General features: G+C 38.7%; 1 protein-coding gene and 1 pseudogene across 2 annotated transcripts; both read left to right on the top strand.

Annotated features, from left to right (window-relative positions):
• Nucleotides 1-2,211: 2,211 nt before the first annotated feature.
• On the top strand, nt 2,212-22,566 carry LOC148084415 (NLR family CARD domain-containing protein 3-like; annotated as a pseudogene). Its single transcript, XR_015710766.1, has 7 exons — nt 2,212-3,213; nt 3,297-3,462; nt 4,931-5,104; nt 6,028-6,201; nt 6,967-7,140; nt 21,077-21,238; nt 22,141-22,566. The product of XR_015710766.1 is annotated as an NLR family CARD domain-containing protein 3-like (transcript).
• On the top strand, nt 11,417-16,888 carry LOC148084416 (class I histocompatibility antigen, F10 alpha chain-like). Its single transcript, XM_087787489.1, has 8 exons — nt 11,417-11,544; nt 12,624-12,890; nt 14,456-14,734; nt 15,112-15,402; nt 15,556-15,657; nt 15,817-15,834; nt 15,967-16,023; nt 16,127-16,888. Exons 1-7 carry the CDS (start codon nt 11,493-11,495, stop codon nt 16,020-16,022), a joined length of 1,065 nt encoding a protein of 354 aa, XP_087643615.1. The 5' UTR covers nt 11,417-11,492; the 3' UTR covers nt 16,023; nt 16,127-16,888.
• Nucleotides 22,567-22,821: the final 255 nt, after the last annotated feature.

Genomic DNA, 22,821 nt, shown 5'->3' with positions numbered 1-22,821 from the left:
CTTGTTTAATTTTTTTTTTAAAACGCTTTTTTTAAAACACTTTTAAAACTCTCAACAGATTTTTTTTAAATCAGTGTTAATAAAATATTATAAAACTTCACGAGGTACATTTTCAGTTTAAATAGAGTCTAAAAAATAGTTGTAGTTTTAATGAGTGTAGGCATCATCTCACATACACACATATGTCTCTTTGGCTGGAGAAAAAAGGGCAGGAAGATAATAGCTAAAGCTTTGTCCAAAACAAAACCTCTTTATATAAAGTATATAGTGCATATGTATTGTGCAATATTTATAAAGTTTTCTGATTTAATTATCATTATATACAACACTGCTCTACGCTAATTATTAGTTATATACATGCTCCACTAACAACAGGTGGTTAATGTAACACCAACATACCTGTGATTTACTAATATTGCCACTAGAGGGAAGAATAACCTTTTATTGTTAGAAACTACCTTCATTAAATGTCTCTTTTCAAATGCTTGGTGAATATATTTCATTTTTTGTGAATATAAATGTGATTTCAAACATATACTTTATAAGTGTCTGTGCTTGTGTTCCCCTTATGATGTATTTTTGTTTTATTTTTATTTTTTCACTGATTGACATTAAAAGTTGTGATCATAGGAGAAAAAATGTATTTAAAAACTTTCATAGTCATCTGAGGAAATGTTTCGCTGAAGGCGCGTCTTTCAACTGTCAGTGTTTCCTTGAGCATAAGTAAGAAGGAGCTGAGCTCACCTGGAATCTTCACTTACAAACATGGATTCAGGTAAGTGGAGAAGAAGAGAAGAAGGTCAGTGACTTTTTAATGTCCCCAGAAAAATAAGGAGTGTGAACGGATGAATGGCATGTGTCATCTTGAGGTGAATGGATAAATGAGAAGAAGCTAATTCTTCTCTGATGATGAAGACACACTGTTGACTACGTATTATTTTAAATATGTATCAAAATAACATTGTCAGTAGAGCGGAAATGGTAGAAAAGTAGAAACAAAATCAACTGCTCTGCTATCAATAAACAGATAAAGAAGAACTTTCGGCAGGTGTTGTAGCAACAGGTGAACTTTGAACCTCACAAGGCAAGCAGTTAACTATCATTAAATAAATGATCTACTTTTAAACATTAAGTAGTGAAAACAAAATATCAAAGAGTGGGTAAATAAATTGACATATTAACCTGTTATGGACATTAAAGCAAATAAATTAAGTTTTTTTTTATTTACATTTACAAGATTTAATTCAGTTTGGTTCAGGCTTGGAGGTAAATATAACAAGTTTACAAGACTCTCAATGATTTGATTCTCTCAAATAACCTGAGCTCTCTTCTTCACATCAATGAGCTGTTGTGTTTCTGTGGAGTAGCGGACGAGAAGGAGAAGTCACGACCTCAGAGGTGAGATGAAGATCAATTCTCCATGTTCAAGCTTCTCAGCCAATAAATCAACCAACGCTTTGTATATCTATTTTTCTAGATCCTGAAAACTTCCATTCCCTTTAAACTGTTCAATGTTGTCATAGAATAGACACAATTAAATTTCAACAACTTAAAGTCATGACCAGAAGTGAATGAGAATTGGTGATTGTATAACTTCTTATGCTTCCACAGACAAATATCAGATGTTCCTAGTCTCCAGACTATCCAAAAACATCAGACAGATTTGAATTCAACACTTGAGGTACGTCAAAGTATTCCACAAAAACAGTTTCTGTCTCAGCTGCTTCATTAGAGATCTCAGTCCTGGACAACCGTTTAGTAGAAGTGTCTAGACTTGAGGTGAGTGTGGTGTGACGGAGACCTGTTTTGAGAACAAATGGACATTTCAATTGGTCAGGAGGATTCTAAGAGGCTTTAGACCAAAGCCAGTTTTTGAGAAAAGTTTTCTTCTCATCTTTTAGATAGGTCCAGGTTGGACTTGGACTACCTTCGGTATTGATCAGGTACATGATCAGGTCACGTGTTTGTGTTTCAGTGTTGGACGAGTGCCGACTCCCTCTGGACTTTGTCAACAGTCCAAGCTTGACGGAAGCTACAGAGTCTAGCTCAGTAGACATCCTGCTGACAAACTTCATCAAAGGGAATCTTCTTCCCTCAGCTCGCCTCTGGATGACCACACGACCTGCAGCAGGAGATCAGAGGATTCAAAGACCTCCAAAAGGAAGAGTATTTTAAGAAAAGCTTCAGAAATAGGGACCAGGCCAGCAGCATCATCTCTCATATCAGGACCTCAAGAAGCCTCTACATCATGTGTCACATCCCGATCTTCTGCTGGATCACTGCCACAGTTCTGGAGGACATGTTGAAGACAGAGACAAGAGAGCTGCCCAATACCCTGACGGAGATGTACTTCCACTTCCTGGTGGTTCAGTCAAAAGTCAAGAAGCTGAAGTACAATAAAGGAGCTGGAATAGACAAAGTCTGGGATAGTGAGAGCAGAGAGATGGTTGAGTCTCTTGGAAAACTGGCGTTCGAGCAGCTACAGAGAGGAAACTTGATCTTCTACAGGTCAGACCTCACAGAATGTGGTATTGATGTCACAAATGCTTCAGTTTTCTCAGGAGTTTTCACACAGCTCTTCAGAGAGGTGGGAGGATTGCAGGAGGAAAAAGTGTTCTGCTTTATCCACCTGAGTGTTCAGGAGTTTCTGGCTGCTCTTCACGTCCACCTGAAGTTCACCACCTCTGGAGTTAATCTGCTGGATTCACAACCATCATCAAAACTATCAAGAATCTTTGGAAACAAAGTCCACGTAAAACAGTTTTAGCAGAGAGCAATAAATACATCTGTAGAGAGTCCTAACGGACACCTGCACTTGTTTCTGCTTTTCCTTCTGGGTCTTTCTCTGCCGACCAGCCAGGGTTTCCTGCAAGGTCTGTGGAGACAGACAGGAAGTAGCTCCTGGACCCATCAGGACACTGCAGAACTAATCAAGAAGAAGATAAGTGAGAATGTGTCTCCAGAGAGAATCATCAATCTGTTCCACTGCCTGAATGAAGTCAAGGACACTTCTATAGTAGAAGAGGTCCAACTGCAGCTGAGATAAGGACGTCTCTCCACAGGCCAACTGTCTCCTGCTCAATGGTCTGCCTTGGCCTTCATCTTATTGTCCTCAGAGGAAGATCTGGACGTGTTTGACTTGAAGAAATACTCTGCTTCAGAGGAGGCTCTTGTGAGGCTGCTGCCGGTGGTCCGGGCCTCAAACAAAGTCCTGTAAGTGAATCAGGCAGTAAAAAATCTCTCAAGATAAAAGAAAGACATTAATGTCTGTTTTCTGCCTTTCCATTTGTTAACAGACTCAGAGAATGTGAGCTGTCAGAGAGAAGTTATTCACTCCTGTCCTCAGTTATTAGCTCTCCATCCTCTAGTCTGGCACCTGAGCAACAATAACCTACAGGATACAGGAGTGGAGCTGCTGTCTCCTGGACTGAAGAGTCCACATTGTTACCTGGAGAATCTCAGGTCAGACGCATTACTTGTCAGCCTTTTCAACTGCAGGACAAGCTGTACACGATATGTAGCTATGGGTGGAGTTTCTCTCTTCTCCGTTCTCTATTTACACGCTTTACACACTGCATGGTCCACAGCAACAGTTTATGCACAGTGTCATCGGAGGGAATCTTGCATCAACCACAACATGTTGTTAAAGCCTGGGAACACTCCACTGTCTGAGGGACTGGTTATGATCCCCACAGTGGTGTCGCCAGAGAGTATAGTCTTTCCAGTCTTTCCAAGTTCACACAGAAAATAATCCACTACATCACCTCTTAACTGCTTACATGGAGGAAACTTAGCAAAAGTGAACGGCACAGCTTGCTGTGTTTGAATATGATGTGAAATGTCGTCCAGGGACGTCACAACAAAGGGGACGAGTCGGAAGCCATAAATGAAGATTCAGTATATGATGGGTGTGTTGCCATTTGTCACATGCTTAGAACAGGCACAGAGGTTGGTTTGGATCTGGCTGAAAACAGAAACATCAGGCAGATATGTTCAGGAGGGGAAGGTTGTGAGCTTAGTGAAGCAGGAAATACTCCTTACTTGCTTTGGTACTCCAAAGAAAAATTGGGAGGTTACAAGAACTAGGTCGGACACTCAGGGTACTAATCAAATGTAGGAGAGGGGGGAGCGGGGGAACTACCTTCTAGGAAAGAGAAAGTCCACAGGTCTGGTGGTGAAAGACAGGGTCTTGTACCATGAGATTGAAGATGTGCACAGTGGAAAAGTGCATCAAATGTCAAACCTAAAACATGTTCATGATTCTCAGTTTGTTAAATAAAAAGGTGCTTCAGGAGCAAAATGCATTTGGATGTTGAAAGGTGGGTTAACTATACTAGTCAGGATGCCCCATCCAAGGATTCAAGCACCACAGAAGCCATTTCTTGCCCATCATCCACAGGTTGTGGCGATTGATGACACAATGCTTGAACTTGTGACAGATTGTCGTGAGAATGTCCCTGTCATCACTGATGTGTTGACCAAGTTCAGCCAAGCTTTTGCCACTCATGATCAAAAGCGGACACTACTGCCAAAGTGCTTCTTAATGAGTGGTTTTTGAAACATGTTGCAGGCGGGAATCTTAGAGTCCGGTGCTGAGGTTGAACCAGAGAGACTTGCCTCAAAGTTGGAAGGGGAAAGGGATTGAACCGAAGTGCCTTTTCCACTTCGTAGAAGTCAGAGAGAAACGGCAGGGAGTCATCGAAAATCCCTTCAAACTACCCCAGTCATCGTGCGACCCTTCAGAATTTCATTAGTTTGCCCTTCGGTGAAGCAGTCCATTTTTGACATCAGTCTTCAACAGGATTCCATTGAGGTCCTGAAATACAACCTTAACCAAAACTCTCCAACATTTACACTTCAGAGTTTGTTGAAGTTAGTCTTAATAAAAAATTAAAAATGGAGGTGTTGATGAGATCCGTCTCTTTCACAGGCTAAGAAGGTGTCAACTGTCAAAGAGAAGTTGTTCACTCCTGTCCTCAGTCCTCAGCTCTCCGTCCTCTAGTCTGAAACAACTGGACCTGAGCCACAACTTTCTGCAGGATTTAGGAGTGGAACAGCTGTCTGCTGGACTGAAGAGTCCACACTGTCAACTTGAGACTCTCAGGTCAGAACATCTCCAGAATTCAATTTAAATAAGTTCAAGTAGTAGTAGTTCTTTAAAACAGAGCCTCCCAGCATGTATTGCAGGAGAAGGTTTATCTGACCTAGTGTTTGTAACAGGACATGAATGACACCCCAATTATATTGCAATCACTAAAGATGACTAGACTATTTTTTTACATACTGGATGAAATACCCGGAGATGCCCAGGTAAATTGGGTAAGTAGGTGTGAAGAAAAGGGAATAAATAAATAAATAAATAAAAAATAAATGAAAATGATAAACATATAAATGACAAAGGATGATATGAAAAAAAGATAAAAACGGACAAAAACAAGACAAAAAGTCCCCAAAAAACAGAGGAGTACTTATTTTTAAGCAATTTGGTCGAGCAGTTTAGGAGTTCAAAAGACTGATCCAGTCGACACATACCTGCTATAGGTTTACCTATTTATAATTAATTTAAAAAAAAATTGAGGTTTGCCTCAGGCACTCTTGCTTCCTTCCACAGTTTAGGGTGTCCCTAGCTAGTCCAGCTGATACGCTCCATCAGTAATAAGTACTAGAAAATTAATACATGTGTCATAACTTAAATACGTTGATTCAACAACCATCAAAATATAAAATATTATAGGATCTTTTCTCTCTTTATTCTGAAGGTTGTTGAGGCATAGATGAGGACCAAACATTGCTCAGTGTTTCTGGACCAGACACATTGTTCTCTCTCATGTTAGTCACATGATGCACTAATTATATAGCCTTTGTTCGAAGACAACAAAGCGTGGTTTATTCATTCATTTTTATGACTGCAAAGTCTCTTTCTAAACAACAGACAGCAACCTTAAAGTAAATAGTCTCTTGTTCACAAGTTATTTCCTGTCAAATTAGAGAATAAAAAGTTGTTTATGAAATGTGTCTCTTTCCCAGGCTCAGCAGGTGTTTGCTCTCAGAGAGAAGTTGTTCACTTCTGTCTTCAGTCCTCAGCTCTCCATCCTCTAGTCTGTCAGAACTGGACCTGAGCAACAATAAGCTGCAGGACGCAGGAGTGGAGCTTCTCTCTGTTGGACTAGAGAGTCCACACTGTCACCTGGAGACCCTCGGGTCAGAACATCATTTCTACATCTACTGTAGATTCAGTGTTGAATATTAAGACTGATATATTTGCTATTTGTGCAAACTTAATTGTGAGAAGAAAAAAAATTGTCCCTGGACAGAGTAGAGATGCAATTCCTCAACCTTGTCCTCGGTTTGTCCCATGATATTGAGTTTTAAGAACATGTAGCCTCACGTCAACAATTAAAAAATCAATTGACATAGGGTACTTACACTTGTAAGCCTTCTATTTGAACACTTTTGTCAAATCATGACCTTCACAGAAGTCTAATAACAAAACACCACTTGGGTTCGGATGCTTAAGACTTTTCCTCCTTATCCTCTTAACCAAGTGTTTCTATCATTACTTACATGTTTATCACCAAATAGGAAACTGGAGTCCAAAGCAGAACTCCACCAAGGCCATCCAAGAAGTCTGGATATTCCCAGTTGCTCTTAGAACCTTAAATACAAAGTATCAGAAATGTTCCTCCCTTCTGGGAGAAGCCAAACAGATACCAGCTTTTGAGTAAACCTACACTTGCCATGTTCTCAATCAAACATTTTCAGATGGCTCCCAATGTTAATATGGTTTATCAATGTGTTCCTTATTCATAAGATAAGATTTACCCCACAGTGTGTACAAATAAACAGTAAAAGAAGAACAGATCACAAAATGATTACTGCAAAAAGAATCATGGTAAAATATTTTATAATATATGCATATATGTATAATAAAACAATAAACGTTGAAGTATGTCTCCTTCATCACAGACTGTCCGGGTGTATGATCTCAGAGGGAGGCTGTGCTTCTCTGGCTTCAGCTCTGGTATCGAACCCATCTCATCTGAGAGAGCTGGACCTGAGCTACAATCATCCAGGGGGACCAGGACTGGAGCTTCTATCTGATGGACTGAAGAGTCAAGACTGGAGGCTGGAGACCCTCAGGTATGATCGGTCATTACCACTTAGCAGCAACAAATAATAACCAACAACAACTGAGGTACGGCTGGTCGGTACAAGTTTCACGTAACATTCTTTTAAATGTTATTACATCTGATTTTCAGTATTTACAAATTAGAATTATGTTCAGTCAAATTATGTATTGAACATATTTATCCAACTAAATAAAATGTAACTGGTATAAAAACCAAAAGAAAAATGATTTTATTATTATTGTTGTCGTTATTAATAAACTGCTTTTATTGACCCATTTTTGTGTTTGTGCATTTGTCCATGCGAGCGAGACATAGGAGGTAAAGGTGGATCCAAACACACCCACGGAATTATCCACCGTCACCAGATGCCATTACAATATTGATTTTATTGCAACAAATCAGTATGACCACAGGAGTAACTTTTCCTGTCAGTCTGCAGTGATCCATACCATCAAAGTTAGTGAAGGAGAATCAACCTGCTCTATCAGACGCTCTCAACTCAAAACCCATTTAAAGTTGACTTACAACAGCAGCAGGATAATCAATATCACGACGTGGGTTATTAAAGCTGTGACTAAATCCTGATGTGTTTCCTAGACGCGCACATACATGTTGAGTATCAGAGGAGGTCAAAAAAAGGTATAATTCGACCGATTTTAATCACTCAAACTTTAAAATATGGGCAAAAATCGACGTGTCCGAAAATTGAAAAAATGTCGGAATACAAAAGTATGATATCAGACGGACCATTTGAGCGCAAAAAATTGTTGCCCAAATGTGTAAAATGTTGTTTTTTGAAGGCTCAAAAAAAGGTATAATTCGACCAATTATAATCACTCAAACTTTAAAAAATTGCCAAAAATCGACGTGTCCGAACATTGAGAAAAATGTCGGAATACTCAAGTATGATATCAGACGGACCATGTGAGCGCAAAAAAATGTTGCCCAAATGTGTAAAATGTGTTTTTTTGAAGGCTCGAAAAAGGTTATAATTCGACCGCTTTTCACCACTCAAACTTTGTTTTCGTCTCGTTTGGGTCAAATAACTGTTTAAGAAATAATCCCATTCTACAAAGTAATAAAAACATAAATGGATTTTAAAACAATTATGTCAAAGTACATCATTATTAACACTGTTAGCATGCCACTTAAGTCAACCAATCATGTGATCACGAAACCAGCAAAATGTAGTCGGAATATCTTCTACTTATTTGTCTTTTCAGGACAAACTTCATGTCAACTCGGGTCTGGTTAGATGAAGCTGGATCTTCGTGCTCAAATATCTTCAATGGAATTGACTTCTCGAAGATTCAAAATCAGCAATTCAATAAGAGTGAAAAGAGAGACGGAGACACACCAGTGCAGGGGGAGAAGAAGAGATGTGATCCAATGAATACAGTTTAAAAGCAGAAGAGTAGAAAGTAGAACATTTCAATACCACAAACACAAATGTCTTATGTCTCCAGAAAATGGTAAGGTAAAGGTACATTTCTGGAATCATTTTGTCACCTGATTCTATAAACTCAAATGCAATCCTTGACAGAGGTATGCTCTGCCTCAGTGACCTTCTATTTAAACCACATAGTTCCGGAGTGGATCGTCAGGGTGATCCTCACTTGAATATGGTCCCAAGCAGCCCCTCACACCTCCCTGTCTGGATGCAATTTAAAGCTGCTATAGATCTTTCGTTAAATGGAGCGAATAGATCAACTCTTGGACACTCATTGATGATTTCTCGCAGCACTTTAACCACTTTTTTCTCACTGCAGACTATAACCTCTCACAGAAACTACACTTAATATCGTGTCTTTATATTTTTTATCTATTTGTAGATATTTTTTTATACTCTTGTTATTGCCCTACATTTATCTAATTCATATAATTAAATACATGAGTTTGATAGCATCACGTTTGATTTGAGGAGATGGCCGGACATCCATGTAGAGTGTCTAATTCAAACAGATTCCTGGGTCCTAATGATAACCTGGATTAACACAAAAAAAAGCATTTAATGTTCAGCTGGTATGTCGGAACAAAACCCCAACAATGTAAATGACCTTATTTCTGTTTAATTTCATTCATGGTCTTAAGACAAATGACTGTAGTTTCAGTTTTATCGCTTATTCTTTTTTTATTTAATGATCACCGTTAATAGTCTTTATTTCAAAGTGTAGGAAAAGGTTTAAATGACATTCGGTTCGGAACACTCTAAATGAGATAAGACAAACTGAAAACAAACGAATAAATAAAATAAATAAATAACAGACATTTATTGTTCAATCACCCCCCCAAACTGGTACAATGTCTGTATGTTTATTCTGTTTTCTATGTCACCAATTAACGTTTTATTCATCAGTCAATTAACCTTAAAAAATGCCTTTTACAGTATTTTGAGTCCACATTGTCATTGGTTGGTTATGCATGTTTTGGTGATTGGTGCTGGTCGGTCCAGCTTTTACGGTGACTTTTTGTTTAGGTGAAAGAAACATGAAACAAAAATCCAAGAATCAGCAGTAAAGATGGGACCATCTATGGAGATAAAAATGGACGATCGTTACTTCTTTGCTGTCGGTTGTAACAAGCAGACGACTGTGAAGCTGAAAGACTCACAGCCTTGTGTCAATATTGACTACACGTTGATCTGAAGACATGTGTAAAAGTGAGCATCGTGGTTTTGAGAAATGACTCCCAGGTCCAAAGTTTAGATTCAGAGTTGAACCACTCTAAGAAATGTGCTTGCACCGCTGAAGAGATATAAACATCCTCTAAATTAACGGCAAATGACTGCATTATTTAATCTTGAACTTTGGGGAGGGTTGTTTTTTTTAAAATTAATTGGCCTCATTAGTTCAAATATTCAGTTATTTTGAACCCTTAATGAGTCCTGGATCTGCTGGCCCACTGGTACGCTAATAAAACCTGCAAATGATGCGATGAAAATTAATTCACACACTTGGAAATGATCGTGTTATGCATGAAAAAAGATTATAGAGTGTTTTTGTTTTTTTTAACAGCGAATTTCTTCATCTAACAGTGATATTTAATGGACACGGACATCATGTGGTGTTTGTTTTGTTTTGGTGTTTGTTTAGTGACCCAGTCAATATATTTTTGCGTCGTAGTCGGTCGTCCTCCCATCGCCCCCCTCATGTGCTGCATTTGTTAAGCATCACATATCACAGTCGCAGTCCTTTATTATATATTATATATTTATACCACATAGCTAAACGCTTATTTTATCAACCATCTCTCTGAACGTCCCACTAAAGGTGAAGTCATTCCACTGCTACTCATGGAGGTGGACTGTCCTACTTTCTGCTCTACACACAGGAAGATGGACCAGGACCTTATTATTTTTAAACCTAATATATGATGTTCTTTTTCACTTTTCGGATTGGAAAAAAAGCAAACAAATATGCATTATGTGTAAAACTATCCCAATATAATATCATTGATTTGGAAAAGAAACAAACCAAAAAAAAAACAACACAAAGCTCAAAATAATACTTAAAAATTGAGAATTAATACATGATGTGACCTTGAAGATGAATTACAATTACAAATACATTGTTATTTGAAGAAGCAACACCAAGTTTTTTTTTATAAATGACAAAAACAAGCAACCATAATGATAAATTTAAAAAAATTACTTTACGTATTATAATATGTATAGTAAAAATAATAATCATATTTTTATAAAATTCATAGTATAATATGTAGTTGCCAAAAAATATTCATAAATAAAAAATAATCCAAGATATCATACAAAAATAAAAAATTAAACGAATGAAAAATAATCTTTATACCAATTTCAGTGGCCTCGCCTGATTTACTACGAATAGAAATGTTGTTGTATATCGGAGTTCACTGCTGTACTGTGAAATTCCAAGAGTGCCATCATTTGGAAATAAATCTGGAAATAAAAAATGAAAAATCAACAAATATATGAATATGAACGTATTAAGGCGCACATTTAAATGTTAGAATGTTGAAATATAAAATAAATAAATCCAGTGTCAATTCCATTTATTTTCCGTATTAATGTCCACTTAAATAAACATTTGTTTGTTTGTAATTCTGACACTCCTGGTATTCAATATTGCTGCGTGACTATACTTGGGGTTCAGACAAATCACATTTGTCTGCTGCTAACGAGTCTGAAAACAAATATAGTCGTAATAAAAGGCTTGGTTTACTTTCACTTTCAACCTGAAAACGAGTTGCAGGCGGGTGCAGAGTGACGTCATGCTGAATCCTGATTGGCTGAGAGATTTCTTCCTGCGTCTCTGGTTTACTTTCACTTATACTTCGATCCTCGACCTGAAGACTTGTTGGATCCTAGTTTCCAGAAAAGAGTTGAAGATGAAGAACGTGATGTTTCTGCTTGTTTTGTGGATCCACAGCTCAAGTGCGAGTGAGTCAACTTCCTCCACTTTCATGTGTTCACACCTGCGTCACCTTGTATTTCTCTAAATACTCTTCACTACAACCTTCATGACCTTTGACCCTCAGAGGAGTCAAAGTGTTTCACTGATTCACTTTTCATCTCAGAACCCTGAACAAATCCTCAACAGAAAAGTAGATCCGAGCTCAATGTCAGGTGCTCACCTGGTGGCGCTGTTGAGTCACTTCTGTTGACTGACGTATGAACTTGTTGTTTGAACAGAAAGTGACTCCAGAGTTTTGTCTTCATCAGCTGATCACTTGTTTTTAAACACTGCGGTAACGACTGCTCTGAATAATAACTTTATCATTTCTATGATTTTAAGAAGCTTCTTGATTCTATTCTCTTAGCTCACGTTTTGTAAGATGCTCTTTATTTTCATACACAAAATAAATAAGAACTTTATGTTGTTACTCCTTTGAAAATAAATGAACTATAGACATGTGGATGAGGAAGACTGAAAGAAACACAATGTTTGTTAACTTTCTTTGTGACACGAGAGTGATGCATTCAATGACAATGGGATTGTTATGGTGTGTTCAAGAACGTATGATATTTTATAACTAAATAACTGTATAACTGAACATTGTGTTACTTTATAGAAGAAATGAACAGAAAACATGGACTTTCTATGAATTTCTATTTGCAAAAGAGAAACTGTCTGTCAGCAGATAAAACACAAATGTTTCTGTTTATGAAGAAAAACATGACATTAAGTTATTTAAGTGACGTTTACATCATGGGTTTGATAAGTTTACTGTTGTCTGCACTTGTTTAAGTTATCAAGATATTTGTTGGTTTAACACTTTTAGTTTTGTAATGTTTTTTTTTATTTTCCTTCAAATGTTGATGTGTTTTAATACAGTGTTGTACAGTGTTGTTTATTTTTTAATACTATTCTGCATGTTCCCTCATATTTTAACTTTTAATCACGTCTTTAACCACAGAATCCTAACTTGTGTTGCACGTGCACTTGGAAAATTTGCCAACGTTGGCTCATCAGAACCAGACTTCAGAGAAGATCTAAACTTTGTTTTTGTGTCTCACAGTGATTCACACATATCAGCAATTCAACACTGCGTCTGTTGGAGTTAAAAACTTCCCAGAGTATGTTGTTGTCACTTATGTGGACGGAGTTGAAGTGCAACACTACGACAGCAACACCAGGAGACTTGTACCCAAACAAGACTGGATGATCCAGGTCACAGCAGATGATCCTCAGTACTGGGAGAGAAACACAAATCAATTCAACAACGACCAGCAGGTCCAGAAGAACAACATTGAAATAGTAAAACAGAGATTCAACCAAACTGGAGGTTTGTTGTTTAAATCAATGTTTGACCTTCAAACTGAATCATCTGACGGAAGAACATGTTCAACCTTTTACATCCTGAAACATCAATCTTGTATACAGAGTAGATCAGAGGAGGAAACTGGAGTAGATCACAGAGGAGTATTAAACAGTGGAGTAGATCACAGTGGAGTATTAAACAGCGGAGTAGATCACAGTGGAGTATAAAACAGTGGAGTAGATCACAGTGGAGTATTAAACAGTGGAGTAGATCACAGTGGAGTATTAAACAGTGGAGTAGATCATAGTGGAGTATTAAACAGTGGAGTAGATAACAGTGGAGTATTAAACAGTGGAGTAGATCATAGTGGAGTATTAAACAGTGGAGTAGATCACAGTGGAGTTTTAGACAATGGAGTAGATCACAGTGGAGTATTAGACAGTGGAGTAGATCATAGTGGAGTATTAGACAGTGGAGTAGATCACAGTGGAGTATTAGACAGTGGAGTAGATCATAGTGGAGTATTAGACAGTGGAGTAGATCATAGTGAAGTATTAAACAATGGAGTAGATCATAGTGGAGTTTTAGACAATGGAGTAGATCACAGTGGAGTATTAGACAGTGGAGTAGATCACAGTGGAGTATTAGACAGTGGAGTAGATCATAGTGGAGTATTAGACAGTGGAGTAGATCATAGTGAAGTATTAAACAGTGGAGTAGATCACAGTGGAGTATTAAACAGTGGAGTAGATCATAGTGGAGTATTAAACAGTGGAGTAGATCACAGTGGAGTATTAAACACTGGAGTAGATCATAGTGGAGTATTAAACAGTGGAATAGATCACAGTGGAGTATTAAACAGTGGAGTAGATCATAGTGGAGTATTAAACAGTGGAGTAGATAACAGTGGAGTATTAAACAGTGGAGTAGATCATAGTGGAGTATTAAACAGTGGAGTAGATCACAGTGGAGTATTAAACAGTGGAGTAGATCACAGTGGAGTATTAAACAGTGGAGTAGATCATAGTGGAGTATTACACAGTGGAGTAGATCACAGTGGAGTATTAAACAGTGGAGTAGATCACAGTGGAGTAGATCATAGTGGAGTATTAAACAGTGGAGTAGATAACAGTGGAGTAGATCACAGTGGAGTATTAAACAGTGGAGTAGATCACAGTGGAGTATTAAACAGTGGAGTAGATCATAGTGGAGTATTAAACAGTGGAGTAGATCACAGTGGAGTATTAAACAGTGGAGTAGATCATAGTGGAGCATTACACAGTGGAGTAGATCACAGTGGAGTATTAAACAGTGGAGTAGATCATGGTGGAGTAGATCACAGTGGAGTAGATCATAGTGGAGTATTAAACAGTGGAGTAGATCATAGTGGAGTATTACACAGTGGAGTAGATCATAGTGGAGTATTAAACAGTGGAGTAGATCACAGTGGAGTATTAAACAGTGGAGTAGATCACAGTGGAGTATTAAACAGTGGAGTAGATCACAGTGGAGTATTAAACAGTGGAGTAGATCACAGTGGAGTATTAAACATTGGAGTAGATCAGGTCTCACTCTGGTTTCTCTCTCAGGTGTTCACATCGTTCAGATAATGAACAGTTGTGAGTGGGACGATGAGACTGGAGAGGTCAAAGGTTATGAACAGCACGGCTTTGATGGAGAAGACTTCCTCGTGTTTGACCTTCAGACTCTGACCTGGGTCGCTCCGAGTCCTCAGGCCGTCATCACCAAACACAAGTGGGACCAGAATGAAGGCATGAAGAAACATAGAAAGTTTCTCTACACCCAGGAATGTCCAAATGATCTGAAGAAGTTTGTGAAGTTTGGGAGCAAAACCTTGATGAGAACAGGTAGTTACATGACCTTCTTCTCCTTCTGCTCTCCTTCCTCCTCTTGTCTCTCCCTCCTCCTCATGTCTACTCCTTCTCTCTCTCCTCTTATCTACTGTCCTCCTCCCCAACATTCCATTCGCCTCCTCCTCATCTTTTCCTCCATCCTCCTCCTCTTCATTCTTCTCATTCTGCTATTCATCATTTACTTTCTCCTCTTCTCCTCAACATCTGCCTTTCTTTTCCTTCACTCCTTCTCTCTGATTTTTTCCGTGTCCTCTCTTTTCCTCTCCCTCTCTTCTCCTCTCCTCCTCCATAGTGAGCAGATGTTGACCTCTTCAGGTCCAGACATGAGTCCACTAGAAGGTCAGTCCTCTGAAGTGTGTCTCTCCCTTCAGAGCGTCCACGAGTGTCTCTCCTCCAGAAGACAGCCAGCTCTCCGGTCACCTGCCACGCTACAGGCTTCTACCCCGACAGAGCCATGTTGTTCTGGACCAAAGACGGAGAGGAGCTGCACGAGGACGTGGAACACGGAGAGATCCTCCCCAACCCTGACGGAACCTTCCAGAACATGGTCCACCTGAAAGTCCCGTCTGACGACTGGTCCAGGTACGAGTGTGTGTTTCAACTGGACGGCATTCCGGAAGACGTGGTCACCAAACTGGAGCGGGCGAAGATCCTGAGCAACGGTAAGAGTCTTCAGAACCTTCTTGGTGTCTCCAGAAGTTTCATCCAGATGAGAGTCCAGGTGTGGTCAGCATGGATCTGCTGAATGAGGCCCACCACGTCTCTAACACTGGTCACCTGATCATGTTTCCACTTACTTTGCTCTCCATCCACAGCCAGGACTTTCCTGACCTTGTACATCATCATTGCCGCCGTCGCTGCCTCCGCTCTGGTGCTCCCAGTGGTTGGATACTTCATCTACAAGAAGAAGAAGAAAGGTGAGAGTTAGTGATTTGATCCAGATCATCTCCAGATACTGGAGAGAAAGAATAGAAGGTCAAAGTGTAAGAAGGTCAGCAGAGATGAGAAGAGGTCAGAGGAACTCTTCTATGTTCATCTTCTTCAGGTGTAATTTGTCCTCTTTCTTTCCATTTCAGGCGACTCTGACTCGTCTTGTAAGTACATGATCTTGTCTCAGCTCAGATGTTGACCATGTGACAGAGTGCTAGCATGCTAGCATCAGTGTTGACACTAGTTTCATCTGCTGGTGAGAAGCACACAAGCTAACAGGGTTTGTGATCTTACAGCGCCCCCCAGCTCGGAGCTGGACCATCTGAAGGATCCGTCCGTGGACAGAGACTAAAGTCAGTGGATGATAATTGTCACTTTTCTTCAAGACATCAACGTGTCGACTCACTTCACACATGATTTTACAAGTTGATACATTTTTCTGTCTCCATGTTTCAGGAGGAATCAACCAAGAAACATCTGGTTCTCCTGAGACTCTGCAGACTTCAGAGCTGCTGATCTTTGTTCCTTCACTGGAAATGTGTTTGAAAGTCACATCAGGATGTCATGTGATCTGATTCTTGTTGACTTTGTAGCTTCTCTTGGTTCATCTGCTCAATTCTAGCAACATGTGTTCACAGTCGCCGTTATCACATAACACATGTGCACACAAATGCACACACGCTTACACACACACATGAACACCTACACACACACACACATGTACACACACAAATGCTGACCCAGAAAAATACACACAAACACACTTAGGGACATGCACAAAGACACAAAAAAATATAAGAAAAATCAATTATACATACACACAAATAGAACAAACAAACACACAGCAGCACACAAAAAACCGGCACACATGCCAAATAAACACACAAAACAGGCACCAACACGCACAAACACAGAAGCTTTCTCAAACACAAACAGGTGCACACCCAAACACATACAAACAAACAAAACATGCACTCACAAATGAATTTAAACAAACACATGTACACATATATACAATTAATAACACAAACACACCTTCAGGTTTTGTGCAGTGGTGATAGTTGTATATATTGTGTAGTTTCTTCCAGGTGTGTAGACATTAGTTAATGAGTCACTTGTGATGTCAGAGGTGAATAATCTTGTCCAACATAGTTGAACTGCTGCTTCATTTCTTTTGATTCTGTTTTGATCTTCAAATAAATGAATGGACAGAAAACATCCACGTGTGTTTAAATCCACATGTTACTGTAAAGTCACTTGTCATTGAGGGTCAGTGGAGGCTCAGAAAGAATCTATTTGTGCAGATGTTATGAAAGGTCAATATCTCTGCTTTGCTCTCTGACCTGCTTCTCTCAAGTCAAACTTCATCAGGTTACACAACCATGAGACGCCGTTCTCACGCCACACCTGTGCCGCCATCTTAGATCCAGCCAGAGCTCAAACGTCCAACACTGACGACACATTTGGACAGGTGAGCTGAGAGTCAGTGTTCTGTTTGACTCCGCCCACAAGTCACGTGTTTCTCTATTGAATCTGTCCATCAAACGTCTATAAATGATCACAAAAGCTTCTGGACTGAAGAAGCAACATGAAAGTGAGTTGATTCTTGAATCCCTTCTGACTCAAAATGTCTGATGTCGTCTCATGAATTGAGGATGTTCAACTTCACTACACCGGTCAGACCACTTGTGTGTCACGCCCTCACCTTCTTTCTGTTTGCAGCGTGGAACAAGACACCACAACAAACTCTTGTCATAGATCGCCACCTAGCGGTGACTCGCTCACCTGCAGCTCTGACACACTTTCTCAAAGAAACTTTCTCACCAAAAATGATGAAAGTGATGTCATGAGTAATTTCCATGTGTCAAATGTAGTTTCACTGCTGCTTCATACTTTCACTGCTCTACTGACTGAAACGTCACTCAGTATAATTATTTTATTCTAAAATTGAAGTAATTTTATGATTGAAAATAGTACACTAATGTATAGTTAATCTCAGGTATCCTTTATGAAATGTTCTCTTACAGAATACTTATTTTATTGGCAACTGTATTATTGTGTTGATCCAGAAGTAAACAGTAAACAGACTTTTATTGTTAGATACACACATTTGCTTTGAGTTATTACCCCTATTATGAATCTATATCTGTACGATCATATAGTAGTATATACCTTTACATTGGTAGAAAAGATGCTAGTGCACAGAGCGTGTACTGATGTAAAATAATCAATATTAAACCTGGGGAGTATACCGAGTACACTGGTATTATATTGATGGGAAAACTTGAAAGTACACTTCCTTAGACTTAAAATGTTCCAATTTAGTCCACAGAATTATCAAATTAGTAAACTTTGAGTACACTACAAGTACATAAACTTCAGTATCCCTACTATACTTGTACTTATAGTAAAGTATACTCGATTAAATGAATACTTTCTTGCTAAAGCATGTGAGAGAGGTGAGGTGCAGATATCAAACGTTCCTGTAGCAGCACTTGTGTTGAAACATGGAGGAACCAGAGTTCAAGTGAAAAAAACAAAAGCTTTGTTTTCAGCTTGTGTTGACTTTCAATTTGGACTAAATAACTTAGAACGCTTTGTGTGTTTTGCAAAAGTTTTTTGCATTGATATGAGGAAAAGGGTTTAAGCAATTTATCACACGAAGCTTTATGAGTCTGCACCACTGAAAAGCCTTCAAATCTCAGTTTTGATTAGAAAATATGTTCAGAAAACCACCTGAAAGAAATCAAAGTTAAAAGTGACGCTTCTCTGGTATCCGACACAATCTGGATGTATAATACTAATGAGTTTGATGAAGTAGAACTTTGAACAGTGTGGCAGGAAAAATGTGAACTCTGAACCCATAGTAGCAGATCTAATCTTCTTTGTTTTGAATCTCAGAGAACGATTCCATCTCAGAGAAACTGAAGGCATGATGGGAAAACACATCTTTGTACAGTAATCATAGAACAGGTGTTTGGATAATATGGTGTAAAAACCATCATAAACATGACGTTGTCTCTACTGACTACTACTTTTATTTGAGCTCTGACCAGTAGAAGTTCTGTACAAACAACACCAGTGAAAATTATAATAAATGATAGTGTGTGACAGGACAAACATGAAGCAACACGTTACCAGGACACACCACCTCACTCACGGGGCGTGTTTCAACTATCAGTGTTTCCTTGAGCATGAATCAGAAGCAGCTGAGCTCAGATGGAAGCTTGACTTACAAACATGGACTCAAGTCTGAGGACCAGAGGAGATCTACGCAGAGGTCAGTGACTTTAACATTCTTCAGATCAAGCAGGAGATAGAGTAAAAAAAACTCACATTTTCCGACCTTGAACACAACTTCCTTCTGTGAAAATACTGCGGTAACTTACAAGCAAATCAGTTAAAAATGAAAGAAATAAAACGGTGGAGTTTGCAGTTACTATGAGTTTTGGATTGAGAATTATTAAACAAGGATGCAACAAACATGTTCACTTTATAACTTAAATATGTCTTATAAAGGTCTGATTCTTTAGTGTTATGAAACTGGATGTGTAAAACCCTGTATCCTCTCCTTCAATTACCTGTGAACATATTTGAAAATTAAGTTACTTTTATGTAAGTCAGGGGGTCAGTATGAAGTTGAGCTGAGGCCGAGAGGTTCAGCAGAGAAGAACCATTGACCAGTTAAGAAGTTAACATCCATGATCCACATGTTCTTCTTTCTCACGTTATTCTGCTCTGAAAGTGGTGGGGTTGAAGTCTGGGGGAAATTTGTTGGTGATTTTTTACACTTACCACACGTGTCTTGATGAAGCTGTTGTGTTCGTGTGAAGGAGTTGACATAGAAGACCAAGATTCTTTCCCTAAATCATCTCTGGGAGAAAACATTGGGACCAACTCAGAGGTGAGAAGATCTGTTCTCCTGTCCAAACAACATAGTGCAACGTGTCTGTGTTCAAGCTCCAGGGACCATTCAACACCAGAATCCAGTGGACCTGGACCCGAGCCTGGATGTCTGTCTATGAAGAGTGACAGGTCAATGCAAAGACGAATTGACTTTAGGGAAAGACCTGATTCTGAAGATGAGAGGTGAGTGTGTGAAAGTAAACAAGCTCTTCAGATGTGTAGAACACTCAGTGGCTAGTGGTCAAATGTTACTATCAAGACCCTAATATAGAAACAACAGAAGACTCAGCTCAGTTTGAACATTTGTGTGATGAGTGACAGCAGGGAAAATCTTTGGTCGAGCAGTTTAGGAGTTCAAAAGACTGATCCAGTCGACACATACACACACCTGCTATAGGTTTACCTATTTATAATTAATTAACAAAAATTGAGGTTCGCCTCAGGCACTCTTGCTTCCTTCCACAGTTTAGGGTGTCCCTAGCTAGCCCAGCTGATACGCTCCATCAGTAATAACTACTAGAAAATGAATACATGTGTATAACTTAAATACGTTGATTCAAATCAAATCAAATCAAAATATAAAATATTATAGGATCTTTTCTCTCTTTATTCTGAAGGTACATTGTTTAGACATAGATGAGGACCAAACATTGCTCAGTGTTTCTGGACCAGACACATTTTTCTCTCTCATGTTAGTCACATGATGCACTAATTGTATAGCCTTTGTTCGAAGACAACAAAGTGTGGTTTATTCATTCATTTTTATGACTGCAGTGTTGAATATTAAGACTGATATATTTGCTATTTGTGCAAACTCAATTGTGAGAAAAAAAATTGTCCCTGGACAGAGTAGAGATGCAATTCCTCAACCTTGTCCTCGGTTTGTCCCATGATATTGAGTTTTAAGAACATGTAGCCTCACGTCAACAATTAAAAAATCAATTGACATAGGGTACTTACACTTGTAAGCCTTCTATTTGAACACTTTTGTCAAATCATGACCTTCACAGAAGTCTAATAACAAAACACCACTTGGGTTCGGATTCTTAAGACTTTTCCTCCTTATCCTCTTAACCAAGTGTTTCTATCATTACTTACATGTTTATCACCAAATAGGAAACTGGAGTCCAAAGCAGAACTCCACCAAGGCCATCCAAGAAGTCTGGATATTCCCAGTTGCTCTTAGATCCTTAAATACAAAGTATCAGAAATGTTCCTCCCTTCTGGGAGAAGCCAAACAGATACCAGCTTTTGAGTAAACCTACACTTGCCATGTTCTCAATCAAACATTTTCAGATGGCTCCCAATGTTAATATGGTTTATCAATGTGATCCTTATTCATAAGATAAGATTTACCCCACAGTGTGTACAAATAAACAGTAAAAGCAGAACAGATCACAAAATGATTACTGCAAAAAGAATCATGGTAAAATATTTTATAATATATGTATATATGTATAATAAAACAATAAACGTTGAAGTATGTCTCCTTCATCACAGACTGTCCGGGTGTATGATCCCAGAGGGAGGCTGTGCTTCTCTGGCTTCAGCTCTGGTATCGAACCCATCTCAGTACCTGAGCTACAATCATCCAGGGGGACCAGGACTGGAGCTTCTATCTGATGGACTGAAGAGTCAAGACTGGAGGCTGGAGACCCTCAGGTATGATCGGTCATTACCACTTAGCAGCAACAAATAATAACCAACAACAACTGAGGTACGGCTGGTCGGCATAAGTTTCACTACATTCTTTTAAATGTTATTACATCTGATTTTCAGTATTTACAAATTAGAATTATGTTCAGTCAAATTATGTATTGAACATATTTATCCAACTAAATAAAATGTAACTAAAATAAAAACTGAAAGAAATTTTTTTTTAGAAAAATGTCAATTTAAAAAAAAACAGGTATATTAAATTGTTTGGGACGTGAGTCAGATTGCAAGCGACAAGGCCATTGGTGGGTTCAAAAAAAACATTGAATCGATCAATTTTAAAGCTATCTCAAAGATAAATGTCTAACCTGTACTATTATAGGGAATCGAAATATATAATACCTTGCCTTACATGTACCTGCGAGGTAGTTTTGTCGAGTGAAAACAGGGAAAATGTCAGATATTTGTGGCGCATGTATTTTGTCAATCCAAAAATGTTGATACTCTTAATAGACCTGGACATGTGTTCTACGTCATCAGTATTGTTGTATAGTGGTGACGAAAATTCAGTTGAACAGGGAATACAGCGTTCAGAATTCAGCGTTGTGAGATGTAAGGAGCGGGAACCTGAGTTTCATAAATTCTACATACTAACAACAGTGTTTTCTGGCACAGATGGTGAAGCTAATAGCTTACGTTGTCACCATAAGCTACCAATAAGTAGCATTAGCAAAAAAGTGTTTAGTCGCGTACGAACGTTTGAGGCCAACAAACCTCCAAACCGCAGACATGGCTCCTCTCTTTGATATAAAAATGAAGATCAATACCGGTTTCTGGTACAAACCAGTATACACGGGAGACCTCATGTGAATTCAAATGTATTCATTGAAATCATTCTGTTTCTTCAGGCTGGTCCCTGGTGGACAATAGAAGTTTACATCTGGTTGAAAGAAGTGCAAGTTACCTCCATCATGGAGGATGTGTATTGTATGTATTTGTCTGTCAAGACTTTTACGTTCCCCCTGGTTCTCCCACCTCCAATCCTACATTGAAGAGATAGTGGATACATGATTATCACTTGAAGAGATCATCTGTTCTTCCACTATGTTTCATCATTCTCACTGTAGACAGACACAGCACACCAGTGCCTCCTACTGTCCAACAACAGCAGAATGTTTGAACCCATGATCGGGAAATATAACTACATACTGTATATATGGACACACAGTCAAGATAGATAGAAGAGTTTAATTAACTTTTAAACATCAGACTCAATGACAACATATGAATAACAACCACATTTGTATGATTGATTTTCGTGTATTATTGTTGTGTTTATTATTAAACTGCTTTTATTGACCCATTTTTGTGTTTGTGCATTTGTCCATGCGAGCGAGACATAGGAGGTAAAGGTGGATCCAAACACACCCACGGAATTATCCACCGTCACCAGATGCCATTACAATATTGATTTTATTGCAACAAATCAGTATGACCACAGGAGTAACTTTTCCTGTCAGTCTGCAGTGATCCATACCATCAAAGTTAGTGAAGGAGAATCAAACTGCTCTATCAGACGCTCTCAACTC

Source organism: Callionymus lyra, chromosome 3 (genome assembly GCF_982586985.1).
Source record: "Callionymus lyra chromosome 3, fCalLyr1.hap1.1, whole genome shotgun sequence".
NCBI classification, from domain to species: Eukaryota; Metazoa; Chordata; class Actinopteri; order Syngnathiformes; family Callionymidae; genus Callionymus; species Callionymus lyra.
Note: the sequence above shows the minus strand (reverse complement) of the source record. Positions and strands in the feature narration are given on the sequence as shown.